The following is a 13,533-nucleotide window of genomic DNA, read 5'->3' on the forward strand; positions in this document are numbered from 1 at the left end:
GCCTGTCAGGTTTTCTTTTTCTATTTTTTTTTTTTTTACTTTAAAGATAAAAACAAATTAGAATACTTTCCTGAATGCGGTGGAGCAGCTGCTGGTTTCTGAGGGTTCTCTGGGGGATAAAGGGAATTGGACCACTAGCTAATCGAAACACTCTGTGTTCAGGGACGAGACACACCAAGGGTTCACCTCAACCAGGGAGGATGGCCCCCACCAGGTACCTAACAACCCCTAACCGGAAGTTCCTGTTGATCTCTTTTTATTCTTTTTTTGTTTTTCACTCCAGACTGTAGGTTTTACATCTCTACCTTCTGCTGGAGGCAGAGAAATATTGAGGGGTCTGTAAGTGGTATGCTGGGTTAAATAGAAGGGTCAGTAAAGCTTTTCTTCTCTGTCTCCATCTGTTGGCAGGGAGGCAAAACCCAGGAATCTGGACTAATCTGGGGTATGAACAGGAACGGATAAGCTATCTAGTTAAGTCTGGGTGTGTTTTGAATGTTTTGTAATTGGAGCTCCTATTAGGAAAAAGCTTTATAGTAGTAAACTCTTTTGACATGAAATGGGACCATTCACAGTAAAAAAAATAGTCAGTAGGTACTCACCTGAGTTCTGATATCGTGAGGCTGTGCAAGAAAAACAAAGAACAACATTAATTAACTTTCTACATTCTTTTAGCCAATGCATTTTCCTGCTAGGAAGCTTACTGCATAATTCTTAAAACCTTCATAAAATGATTCTAACACTAGCATGGAGTTCCTGTCAGATGAAGCATCTCAGAAGTTGCTGAAATGAACAGTTCTGTGATTCTGGTGCGTGCGATAGGCAGTGGCGTGTTCTGACTGCAGCAGGTCCAAAATAAACATTGCCTGTTTCCCCAGGTCTTTTTTTCAGAGACTAGGCATACACAATTCATCTCTAAATGTAGCACACATACGATGGCACAACCCTTCATATATTAGTATTACACAACAGTAGCTACACGTAAGGGAAACATTACAAATGTGCATGTTGAGTATAACTACAGTGCATGTCCTTGTCTTTGTCCTTGTGTACCTTGTCCTTGTGTACCAGACTAACATAAAAAGAGGGTGATTTAAAGTACATTATGTAAGCTAGGATGTTCTGCTGGCTTAAGTTATATTGATGGCCAGACACTATCTTTCCTATGGATTTTTAGAGAAGGTTTTGATGGAAGTGGAGTAGAGGAATAGCCTAGTGGTTACAGCAGTGGGCTACAAACTGCAGAGACCAGGGTTTAAGTCCCATTGTCACTCCTTGTGAACTTGGGCAAGTCACTTTACTCTCCATTGCCTCAATTACAAACTTACAGGTCATTTTTCAAAGCACACTGGGCCGTTATCACGACATTAACATTTAAATGAGGGAAAGAGGAGGGGTTTGGGCAGGGTTAACCAAATTTTGTTCCTGGTAGCACTGCAGGCGATAATGTGCCGAAAAGCAGAATTATAAAAAAACCCCCCTAAATCAATCTAAAGAAATAAGTTGCCAAAACACTGCATAGTGTATACTCAGGAAGAAAGCCTAAAGGATTTATGTAGACCCTAGAGTGGAGAAGGAAGAGAGGGAAATATGATGAGACATTTTTAAGGGGCAGATAATGCACAAGAAACAAACATTAGTCCATGAAAAGACCATTCTAGGAGAATAAGTCATGGTAAGAGGCTGAAAGGTGGCAGGCCTGCAAGTAACTTAAAGTAGTATTTCTCTACAGGAAGGATGGTGGATACATGGAATGGCCTCCCATAGTAGGTGATGCAGATAAAAGCAGTATCAGAATTCAAGCAAGTATGGCATAAGCAGAGAGGATTAGTGGGGAAGTGGGAGGGAAGCTGGGGGATGGGGGACTGCAGTATTACTAGATGAGCTGTGTGGTCATTATGTGTCATTGTATTTGATGTTTCTACAATTCTTACATCGGATGTAGAGAACATATGTGACTGAGTTCTGTAGATCCCAATAGGAATTTCTGCACTGGAAGAACAGAGTTTCTGGAATAGTCTGCCATACGTTCGGATCCAGAGGTCATCGTCACTGATTTTCATCTGAAAGAATAGAAAAACTATTGTTTTTAGATAAGAACATAAGAAATTGCCATGCTGGGTCAGACCAAGGGTCCATCAAGCCCAGCATCCTGTTTCCAACAGAGGCCAAACCAGGCCACAATTACCCTAACACCAAGAAGATCCCATGCTACTGATGCCAGTAATAGCAGTGGCTATTCCCTAAATCAACTTGATTAATAGCAGTTAATGGACTTCTCCTCCAAGAACTTATCCAAACCTTTTTTGAACCCAGCTACACTAACTGCACTAACCACCTCCTCTGGCAACAAATTCCAGAACTTTATTATAGGTGCAGTTATCTGTGCTGTTCTGTAAAAGATTGCCCTTGTAGTGGTAAGAGCAAAGCTGATGGGTCTGTATGGGAAGAATGAAACTTTTCTAGCCATCACTCATTTTGGAGGTCACATCTTAGGAAACTGTGAGCAATCCTTAAACCACCATCCCTGCCAGGGTTAGGGGCAAAGTCTTTATTTTACATTGGTTTCTGTTTAATTAGTTTAACCGAGCTACTTCCTACTCAGGTTCCATTGATTAATGTACTGTTTTCAGACACTCTGGGCAAGGTGCCACATAAGTGAAATAAAAATCCAAATGATCATTATGTCAGTTATTATGTTAACGCATCGAGTAGGGCAACATAAATGTTCTGATTAGGTTCAGTTATAAAAACTCCTTTCAGTCATTCCAGTAAAATAAAGATTGCTCATTTTAAGTGAACTGATAGATCTGAAAGAAAATCCCAAATATTTTCATTGTTATCCTTTTCTGAACAGCATAAATATCAGTTCTTATGCCTATAAAGTCAAAATTTGATTTTCATGCTAAATTTTCATATCAAGTAATGGAAAACAGAAATTTTGTCTTTTTCTTGCTTTTCAAAAACATAATTAAGTCAATTAATTATCCACATTGAGAGCCATTGATCTTACTCATGGGCAAACATTCCCTACTACAATTTCTAAATGAGCCTTTTTATTGCCTTGTGACATGAAAGTGTCCGTACCACATAGTTTAATTTTTGAAATGGTGCCTTACAGTTGATTTTGTCAAATACCTGGTCTTTTATTGTCTTTCTTAATTAGTATATAAACAAAGTACTTACGGCACAGAGATAGCCAGAGCCTGGGGTGGTGTCGAGGCCCAGTAGCAGTCTGGTTATGGTGATCATGTAGTCTTTGACAAATGACTGTAAGGAATTAAAGAGCATGGTAAGACTTCTTTGTGTCTATCTACTATCTGTTTCTCAGATATGGGCAGATCAGCCAAAACACTCTCCATCAGTCCAGAACGCTTGGATTGACTGCACCAAATGAAATGGTTACAATGATAGTTTTACTCTAACATTGTGCTTTCCATCTTTAAAAATTTCAGCTCTTGGGAAGTGCTGTAATGAAGGAGGTAAGAACCTGGGGACAGAAAGTTTGCAGGACTTGAATAGCAACTTATGGTATCATATAATCAGGAAGGTATTCACTGGAAAAGCCCGAATCAGGCTTTGCCAAAGGGGAACAATTACAATATCAATAATAGCATGCACTTCTATCAATTTCTGTAGTTTTCAGACTTGGACTAATTTGACAATGTCTGTTTCTCTCTATTTCAATGGGCTCAATATGCACTATTAGCCAGTTAAAACTCTGCTTTAAAAATGCCCTCCCCCCCAATGAGCAGCTAAATTTACCCACCTAAATTCATAAAGTAACCAAATTTAGCCCAAATAAAGGTAGCTCTAGATCAGGGCTTCCCAAACCTGTCCTGAGGACCCCACAGCCAGTCAGGGTTTCAGGATATCCACAATGAATATGCATGAGATATTTTACATACTTGGAGACTCAGTATATGCAAATTTATCTCATGCATATTCATTGTGGATATCCTGAAAACCCGACTGGCTGTGGGGTCCCCAGGACAGGTTTGGGAAGCCCTGCTCTAGATACATTCATGTGATGAGCTTATGCTTTAGCTGGTAAGGGCTGATTTTTAGCACTAGCCAGCTAAGTTTAGCTGTTCATCCCTGGTCAAACAAATAGCAGTCCTAAATCTAACCAGCCCAATTTTGCCGGGCTAGATTTAAGAAAATTATTTCTAAAAAATAACCAGCCAAAATATGTTGCTTATTTTTACATTTCAGCAGCTTTTTGAGAACTGACCCCATGCATCCAGTATTTTTCTATGCTTCCAGCTAGCTATTACCAAGTAATTCCCCAACTAATTAATGGCTGCGTAATCGACGACTCTTGAGCAACGTAAGTCTTAATTCTATTATCTGAAAACTTCGGCTATCCTAAAAAGCCTAGTTCTGAATGCATGGCCTGTTTTCCACCATTAATTATTCAGTTTGTTATAGGCTTTAGCTAATTATTTTCTTTAACTATAGCACATTCCTACTAGTACGACCTTTCAGATATATCAGAGAAAGAAAGGAGGCCAGAAGTGGAATAGTGAAATTGAAAGGTGACGAGAAGCAAGGTGTGGAGAGAGATGAAGAAATATTAAACAAATATTTGTTTGGCGTTCACTAAAGAAGACCCGAGAGAAGGACCGTTTCTGGTGGACAAGACCATAGATGGGGATGGAGTAGACAAAACTCCATTTATGGAACAGAATGTATGGGAAGAGCTGGGCAAACTGAAAGTGGACAAGGCCATGGGGCGGGATGAGGTACATCCCAGGATACTAAGCGAGCTCATAGATGTGCTGATGGGTCCGCTGAAGGACCTGTTCAATAGATCCCTGGAAATGGAAGTGATGCCGTGGGATTGGAGAAGAGTGGTGGTGGTCCCACTTCACAAGAGTGGTAGCAGAACGGAGGCTGGAAACTACTAGCCTCACCTCGGTGGTGGGAACTTTAATGGAGATGCTGCTGAAGGAAAGAATAGTGAGCTATCTACAATTGGGTGGGTTGCTGGACCCAAGGCAACATGGATTCACCAGGGAAAAGTCCTGTAAGACAAATCTGATTGATTTTCTTGATTGGTGACTAGAGAATTGGATCAAGGAAGAGTGCTAGATGTGATCTACTTAGATTTCAGAAAAGCTTTTGATACAGTCCTACATAGAAGGCTTGTGAATAATATGAGAAGCTTGGGAGTAAGCACTAAGGTGGTGGCATGAATTAAAACTAGTTCACTGAGAGGAGACAGCATGTAATACGAAATGGAGTCTACTCTGAAGAGAGAATCATGTCAAGTGGAGTGCCACAGGGATCGGTATTGCGATCGGTTCTGTTCTTTACCCTCTAACCCTTCCACTCCATTGCGGAAGGGATAGAAGGTAAAGTTTGTCTATTTGTGGATGATACTAAGATCTACAACAGAGTGGACATGCCTGAAGGAGTAGACTGAATATTTAAGTAAGCTTGAAGAATGGTCGAAGATTTGGCAGCTGGGATTTAATGCCTAGAAGTGCAAAGTCATGCATCTGGGATGTGGTAATCCAAAAAAGCTGTGTACAGCAATGTATCCAACATACTGATACTGAAAATCCTACCTGTGGCAAGAGAGGGATCTTGGGGTAATAGTGTTTGGTGATTTGAAGATGGCAAAGCAATGTGACAAGCCAGTAGCTAAAGCCAAAAGAATGCTGGGTTGCATAGAGAGAGGAATAGCCAGTAAGAAAAATGAGGTGATAATCCCCTTGTACAGGACCTTGCTGAGGCCTCACCTGGAGTACTGTGTTCCGTCCTGGAGCCCATATCTCAAAAAGGATAGAGACAGGATGGAGGCGGTCCAGGGAATGGCAACCACAATGATGTGAGGTCAGTATCGGAAGACTTACGAGGAGAGGCTGAAGTATATAAGTATGTATACCCTGGAAGAAGAGGTGCAGGGGAGATTTGATACATACCTTCAGATACCTGTTAGGATTTGGAGGTATGTGGGCCCTGGGCCGAGGTGAGAGATGGTACCGCCCACAGGGAGGAGCCCTGTGAGCCTCATTGTTGGGAGGCGAGGTCTCGGCGGAAGTCAGACACAGCTGTGGAAGACAGTCTTTATCAGAGAGATAGAGAGGCACTGCCCATGAAGCGGGGAGTGCAGGAGAAAGACACAGAGTTTGTGCAATGGGGTATACCCAAGGGGAATACCTCTGTAGTGAAGATATGGTAATGGTCCGAGGAATGGGGTACACCGATGAGGCTCCTCAGTAGAGATGAAATGGTAGTGGTCCGTGGAGCAGGGCACACCAGTGAAGGGTCCTCAGAAGAGATGATACAGTAGTAGTCCGCAGCGCGGGGTATACCGATGAGGGATCCTCAATTACAGATGACATGGTAGTGGTCCACAGCATGGGGTACACCGATGAGGGTTCCTCACTAGAGATGTTGCGGTAGTGGCCCGTAGAGTGGAGGTACTCACAGTAGCGAAGGTTCCAGGAGAAGCCCTGGGGAACAGAGCAAGCAGTAGTCCAAGGCAAATGGCCATCCAAGGAGCGGATAGCCAGAGATGAGGAAAGGAACTGATAAGCATGGGGGTAAACTACATGGAGCAGCAGTTACTATCCTTAACAGAAAACATTGGTTTACTACTCTTAACCAATATTTGACACAACTGCAACATCGCTCTCCGCTTTGATAACGGGGGGAGAATTGGATTCAGATGACAACCAACATTTATGGTCTGGGGTAATGATACCCAGACATAAAGGAAAAAGCACAGGACTATTCCTATGGCCAAATCCATAAGAGAAGCATGTCAAACAGCACTATCTGAATTTTCCAGATGGCATATCAACCATTAAAAATGTTCAGAGAAGTAAATTTGTTATGGGTTATCATAAGGCTTGAGGATAACTGCACAGAGTTGCATTTGCTACCCTTAAAAAACCATGGGGGTAACCTAATGACATGGCAAATACTATCATAAGATACTTACTGGACAGACTGAATGGACCATTTGGTCCTTTTCTGCTGTCATTACTTTGTTACCTTTACATTTCCAAAGTCTCCAACTGATCATAATTCTTTCCCATTAGCTCCTACTGCTCTATGCTTTATGATGGTTTATGTCGGCACATTTCAACTGGCTTTTACATTATGATTTTCAAAGGTTTGTATGCATTGTTATAGATGCACACAAACACTTGCAACAAATCTCTTTAAAAGAGAATGAACCTTTAGAAAGTAGTACATGAGATAGTCCTGCAGAATGTTTTGATCGGGAATTGAGGAATTGTTTGACTTTGAGACCAGCACGGACCCTCTTTTGCCTGCAACAGTGAAAATGTGTCTTATTCCTGGGTCTCAAATATTGCATAATTCTGCAACTTCTTTTTAGAATATTCTTCAAATTTCAATCTGGCACAACTTTTTCAATTTTGAGTTGCCCATGAAAAGCCTTCAGAAAATGTTCTTTATTAGTCAATAATTTTGAAAAATGAAAGTCAAATGGAAAAATAACCTTTTTGAGGCAAAGTCATTCTGCTCTCATATCTTTAGATCAGGAATCGGCTCTTCCCCAGCCTCCCAACCACAGTCCTGTACAAATCAGTATACATGCTGGGAAAAATAAGTTATTAATCCCTTTCTTCTTACCTGATACAGCAATGTGTCCAACATACTGATGCTGAAAACCCTACCGGCGGCAAAAGGGAGACGAAACATAAAGGCTAAGTTTGACCCATTTTCCCGTTCTTTCTGTGAACAGACAAAAGATGGAAAATTGTTATTGGAAGAAGCTATAGGAAAGACAGAATTGGTTCAACATAACCAGGGGGTCTGATTCAAGACCAAGAACATATTTCTGCTTTTCTACTGATGGGAACTCTCTCAACACCCAAATCACCCTACATGAATAAATATTTAGGTTTCAGTCAGGTCTCCACTGTTTATTGCAAAGTCAAAGAAATAACTAGGTAATTATGGTCATTGATATATTTCTGAGGAATTTATCTTCTCTAAAGAATAAACTGCTAAAATAAAGTGCGTATGGTTTACAGTGTGCTAGTCTTGCTAGTGGGTAGTTCAGCTCTTGAAACATTGAAAAAATACATTTCAAATCACGCAGAACTATTTGTGATGGAATACTTGAGAGGTTTTCATTAAAAAAAAAATGCAGGGCAAGAAAGAAGCAATAAAACAGACATAGAATAGAGAAGCAGACAGATATACCAGGAGAAACAAAAGGCGACAGGACAGGGAAAAGATTCAGAGAACTATGTGGTCCAAGCTGTAAAGGCAGGGGATAAAATTTTCCTTAGATATAAAACTGAAAAGAGGAAGACTAAAAGGGGGAACAGTAAGAATTAAAGGGGAGGATGATAAGCTCATAAATATTTTAAACATCTTTCTTGCTTTGTATGCACATTGGAAGGAAAGGGTGATGGACCAAAAGCAAAAGGCAAGGAGATAAAGGGGCTGTGGGGGTGAACATCTCAACATATACTGAGGAGGTAGTATTCAACATTCTGGCACAACTGAAAGGAAACAAAGCTATGAGTCACGATGGGATACATCCCAGAATACTGACGGAGTTAAAGAAGGCACTGACTGTTCCCTTCACAGCAGCACTTGAAAGAGGAGAGCCCATATCCTACCCTCCACAAGGATGAGGAGGAGGAAGTGTAAAACCTGAGACCTGCTAATTAGTGGTGGGCGGCAGCGATCCCTGGAAGGTGCGCATATGCGCACCCATGCGGGGATCCTCATGCAACCTGCAGCAGCACACGACTTCACCCCTGTGAGAGAAGCCCCAAAATACTAATCTTAGCAGATTGGTACCTCTGGGTTTGACAGTCTCTCTCTCTCTCTCTCTGGAACTTGAAACAGCTCCTCTGGCAGCCCCTTCTTCTGCTAATATCTACAGAAGCTAAAACAAGGCTCCCCTACCTCTGCCACAGATTGCTGACAGCCTCACTCTAACCCCCCTTTCCAACTGATAGCAGCAGAGAACAACAAAGCTTTTGCTTCTTCCTTCTCTCTCTGCTGTTGCCCGCTGGCTCAGCTAAAAAAAAAAAAAAAAAGAACAAAGGGCTGCTGATTTGCAGCCTTGGAGAATGATCCAGTCCTCTTAAAGAGGCAGTACATTGCTACCAATGGATGTAAATAATTTAACATCAATTTTTACTTTTAACCACTTGGCTTTGGTAACAAAGTCCTGAAAGCATATTAGGAATGTTATAATTTTTATGTCAATGTCGTATGTATTTATTTATTTTAAAAAATTATTATCTGCATACATCTAAAGTTCAAGACAGAACACAATATTAGCAATCATAAAAATTAATATTTAATTCACAAATAAACAGAAATAAATAAAACAACAAACACCTAAATGACTGAGTTAATCAAGAGCTTCTTCCAGTGGGTCTTTTCCTTAATCAAATACAAATATTTAAAGGACCTAAAGTACATTTCTTTTTTTTTTTTTTAATTCTTTATTTTCCAATTTTGAAAATTTTACCAAGAACATTACATTCTTATACAGAAAAATCAATGTCACAACCAATATCCATTAATTCAGGTATATAATCATATATCATGTTATAAGACATCTAAATTATAAGAAAATGTTTAAAGCAATTAGGGGCAGATCTGAGCAAACATATTAAGTAAACTACAATCACAAAAACATAGATAAACTCACTGAGTATAGCATCTATTACATTTGTTCACACCTAAACTGTGGGAGCTATAATAGGGGTCCGAGCAGCTAGAAATGATCTCAATTGTATAGGATCTAGAAAAACATAATTTTCGTTTAAGTATCTGATGCAGGCCTTGCATGGGTATTTCAGAACAAAACGTGCTCCCAACTTTAATGCTTCAGGACGAAGCCTAAGAAATTCTTTTCTTCGCAACTGAGTGGATTTAACCACATCAGGGTAAATCCAAATGGGGTTTCCATAAAAATTTACTTGTCGGTTCCTAAAAAACAAGCGAAGCACATGATTCCTTTCAGAAAGGAAAGCAAAAGAGACTAACATTGATCTCCGTACATTTATCTGAGCATCTGAAGACATTTCTAACAAATTAGTTACGTCCAGGGATTGTTCTTGTTCTGGTATTTGTGTTCTCTGTTGTAAATAATATGCTTTTACGAGCACTGGCAAGGCATTCTCTGGTATCTTAAGAATCTGAATCATATAATTTTTAAACAATTCTATTGGAGAAATTAATCTAATTAAAGGAAAATTCAATATTCTAAGATTGTGTGCCCGTAAAGCATTTTCAACTGACTCTAACCTATTTGCTGTATTAGTTTCAGATATAATCAATTTTGTTTGCTTATTCTCAATTTGAACAAGTCTTTTTTCCACATCGTCAGTCTTTTTTGTATATGTTGTTATCAAATTATTGTTTGCAGTCGCTTGTTTTTGTATCTCCACAGTTGTTGCTGAGAGTATTTTTATAGAGCTCTCTATGGAGCTAAGCATTGTCCAAATACCCTCAAGAGTCACTACATCAGGTTTAACTGTTAAGGGGGAAAGAGAGAGTAATCTCAAGCGTTCCATCCCCACTTCTTCCACAGTTCCCAAACTCGCCCTTGTACCTGGTATCGATGAAAGGGGGTTAATCTCTGAGGCCAGCGGAGAAGAAGCCATTGCTGGGCTCCCCATTTCACCTCCCTCACCTGGAGACGCCTCCTTCAGCTGTTGTTGTGCGCTGGTACACAAGGCTCCTAATCGCTGACTGCCAGGGTTTTCCTCCAAGGCCATAAACATGGCCACTCCTGCTTCTACCGAAGTAGGGCCAGGTATCTCGCTGTCTCCAGGGTGAGCGGGCTTCCTCGGTGATCCGGGGCTCAGAGTAGTCTCAAAGGTCAAGGGGGAGGGCTCATGCTCCAAAGCGACTCCTCCAGCGACCGAGCCACCCAGAATAGTAGATGCTGCACCGGCGAAAAAACCAGAGATTTGTGGCTGTCGGGGGTCTTCTGCAGGCGAGATAACACTCTCACCCCTCAGTCGGCCCTTTCTTTTCGTATGCGGCATTTCTTCAAAGCGTAAGTAAGTTTACAGAGGAAAATGCCGACAGCTTCCCTCTCCGGCGTTTCTCGCTGGAACTACTCAGTGGCCATCTTGCCCCCTAAAGTACATTTCTAATAAGCATGAGCATTAGTTTAAAATGAAATTGAAAAACAAAACAAAAAGGGGCCAATTTTTCTTTCATGGGGCCCCAAAATGAATTGAGGGGCCCCACAAATTAAACAAAGGAGAAATTACTACTTGCCTGATAATTTCCTTTCCCCTAGTAAGGGCAGGTCAATCCCCATGGGTGTGTTATGCATCTCTGCCAGCAGAAGGAGACGGAGCAAAAGCTGACATCACGGCCATATAGTCCCACCCCCAACATCAGCCCATCACTATTCTCTGGAAAAGCCAAACTGTGGACAAAACTGATTATACTTGAACATTACTATTAACAATCAACCATTCATGTTTCCCAACCAACAGGAACACTGAGCACAGCCAAAAGAAGGAACATATCTAGTAAACTAAAGGCTAGAGAGGCCACTTACCAGTTTTCAAAGAAGAGCAGGAATCATACTCTGCATAGCTTGCCCAAAGAGAGGCTAACCACAAATCTAAACATCGGTAGCCGAGGGCAAGTCGGGGATTGACTTGCCCTTACTAGAGGAAAGGAAATTATCAGCTAAGTAGTAATTTCTCCTTTCTCAACGTTCAGGCAATTCCCACGAGTGGGATGTACCAAAGCTAATCTTGAAAAGGGCGGGAGGCTGCCAGCGGTCCAGTCAATATGACCTGTGCAAATGCGGTGTCCTCCCTAGCCCAAACATCCAAGCGGTAATACTTGGAGAAAATCTGCAAAGATGACCATGTCTCCACTTGGCAAATTTCAACAGGCAACAACAAATGAAGCTCCGCCCAAGATACCGCCTGAACCTTCGAGGAATGCAGTCTAATCTGTTTCGGCAAAACCACCTCAGCAGCCACATAGGCTGCTGCAATAAGTTTAACACAGCGGGCAATTGTTGCCCGCATCACCAGTGCTTCCTGCTTACCTCCACCATGGAGCACAAACAGGCAATCAGACTTCCGAACAGCTTCATCTACAAGTACCGCAGTAAATGATGTTTGATTTCCAAAGAACACAAAAGATAGTACTCAGTTTCATCTCTGTCCCTGTCCAAGGTGGGCAGAGAAATGGATTGACTGAAATGAAACTCCGAAACCACTTTGGGCAAAAAAAAAGAGGGCACAGTCCGAAGTTGAACGGCACCTGGAGTCATGTGGAGAAAAGGTTCATGGCAGGAAAGAGCCTGCAGGTCAGAGACCTGATGTGCCAAACCGATTGCTACCAGAAAATCTGTCTTCAAGGTAAGCAGCCACAAGGAAAGAGGATGCAGTGGTCGAAAAGTTGGGCCTGCCAAAAACTCAAGAACCAAGTTAAAGTCCCACAGAGACACCGGAAGCCACAACGGGGGGCGAAGATGCTTAACTCCCTGTTTCCTGATGGGAAGACAAAGGCCCTCCCATTGACCCTTCTCCTAAAACAAGCCAGGGAACTTGAACCTGCAAGGTGTTAAGGGTCAAACCCTTAAGCAAACTGTCCTGTAAAAATTCCAAAATCAAAGGAATATCCACCTTGAGTGGTTGAGTACCTTGTTCAGAACACCAGGCATCAAAGATTCTCCAAACTCTAACATAGGCTACAGAAGTAGAAAATTTATGGGCCTGAAGATGAGTGGAAATTACAGCAGGTGAAAAACTTCTCTTCAGCTTCCGAGCCCTTTCAATGGCCAATAGCGTAAGACAGAATCAACCTGGATCCTCGTGCAGAATGGGCCCCTGACGTAACAGATCCATCCAAACAGTAGCTTGAGGGAACTGCCCACCAGAAGTCTCTGGAGATCGGCGTACCATGGCCATCGAGCCCAATTCAGAGCCACTAAAAGGAGGGTGTTGGTTTGACTTACAATCTTCTGGAACAGCCTGCCTATCAGAGGCCAGGGTGGAAACACATACAAAAGGGTGCTGCGTGGCCACTCCTGAACAAGAGCATCGATGTCTATTGCTTTTAGGTCCCGCCTGTGACTGAAGAAGTGTGAAACCTTTGTGTTGCTGAAGGTCACTAACAGGTCTAGATCCAGTAGACCCCAGTGGTTCACCAGGAGCTGAAAGACCTCATCCATCAGCTCACATTCTCCTGGATCTAAGTTTCTCCTGCTGAGGAAACTGGCTCTGATATTGTCCTTTCCAGCAATGTGAAAGGCGGATATGCTTAGGAGATGCTGCTTCGCCCATACCATGAGTGCATCTAGCTCCTGTTGACTCTTGGTTCCACCCTGATGATTGATGTAATCCACCATTGTCACTCTGTCAGACATTATCCGGACCACCCAAGCCTCTAGCTGCTTGGCGAATCACAGGCACGCCAACCAAACTGCTCCTGCCTCCAGTCTGTTGATATTCCACTGCCGCTCTGCTGCATTCCAGTGCCCTTGTACCACCAACTCTTGATAGTGAGTCCCCCCAGTCCCGGAGGCTCATATCTGTT

At 42.0% G+C, this 13,533-nt stretch overlaps 1 protein-coding gene across 1 annotated transcript in view; it reads right to left on the reverse strand.

The window, feature by feature from the left end:
• The window catches only part of KCNT1 (potassium sodium-activated channel subfamily T member 1), a 470,292-nt gene that overhangs the window by 20,848 nt on the left and 435,911 nt on the right, over positions 1-13,533 (reverse strand). The window contains 4 exon segments of the mRNA XM_029613498.1: positions 600-620; positions 1,932-2,060; positions 3,184-3,267; positions 7,612-7,713. Coding sequence (XP_029469358.1) covers positions 600-620; positions 1,932-2,060; positions 3,184-3,267; positions 7,612-7,713 — 336 coding nt within the window.

This window comes from Rhinatrema bivittatum, chromosome 8, assembly GCF_901001135.1.
Source record: "Rhinatrema bivittatum chromosome 8, aRhiBiv1.1, whole genome shotgun sequence".
In the NCBI taxonomy this organism is placed as follows: Eukaryota; Metazoa; Chordata; class Amphibia; order Gymnophiona; family Rhinatrematidae; genus Rhinatrema; species Rhinatrema bivittatum.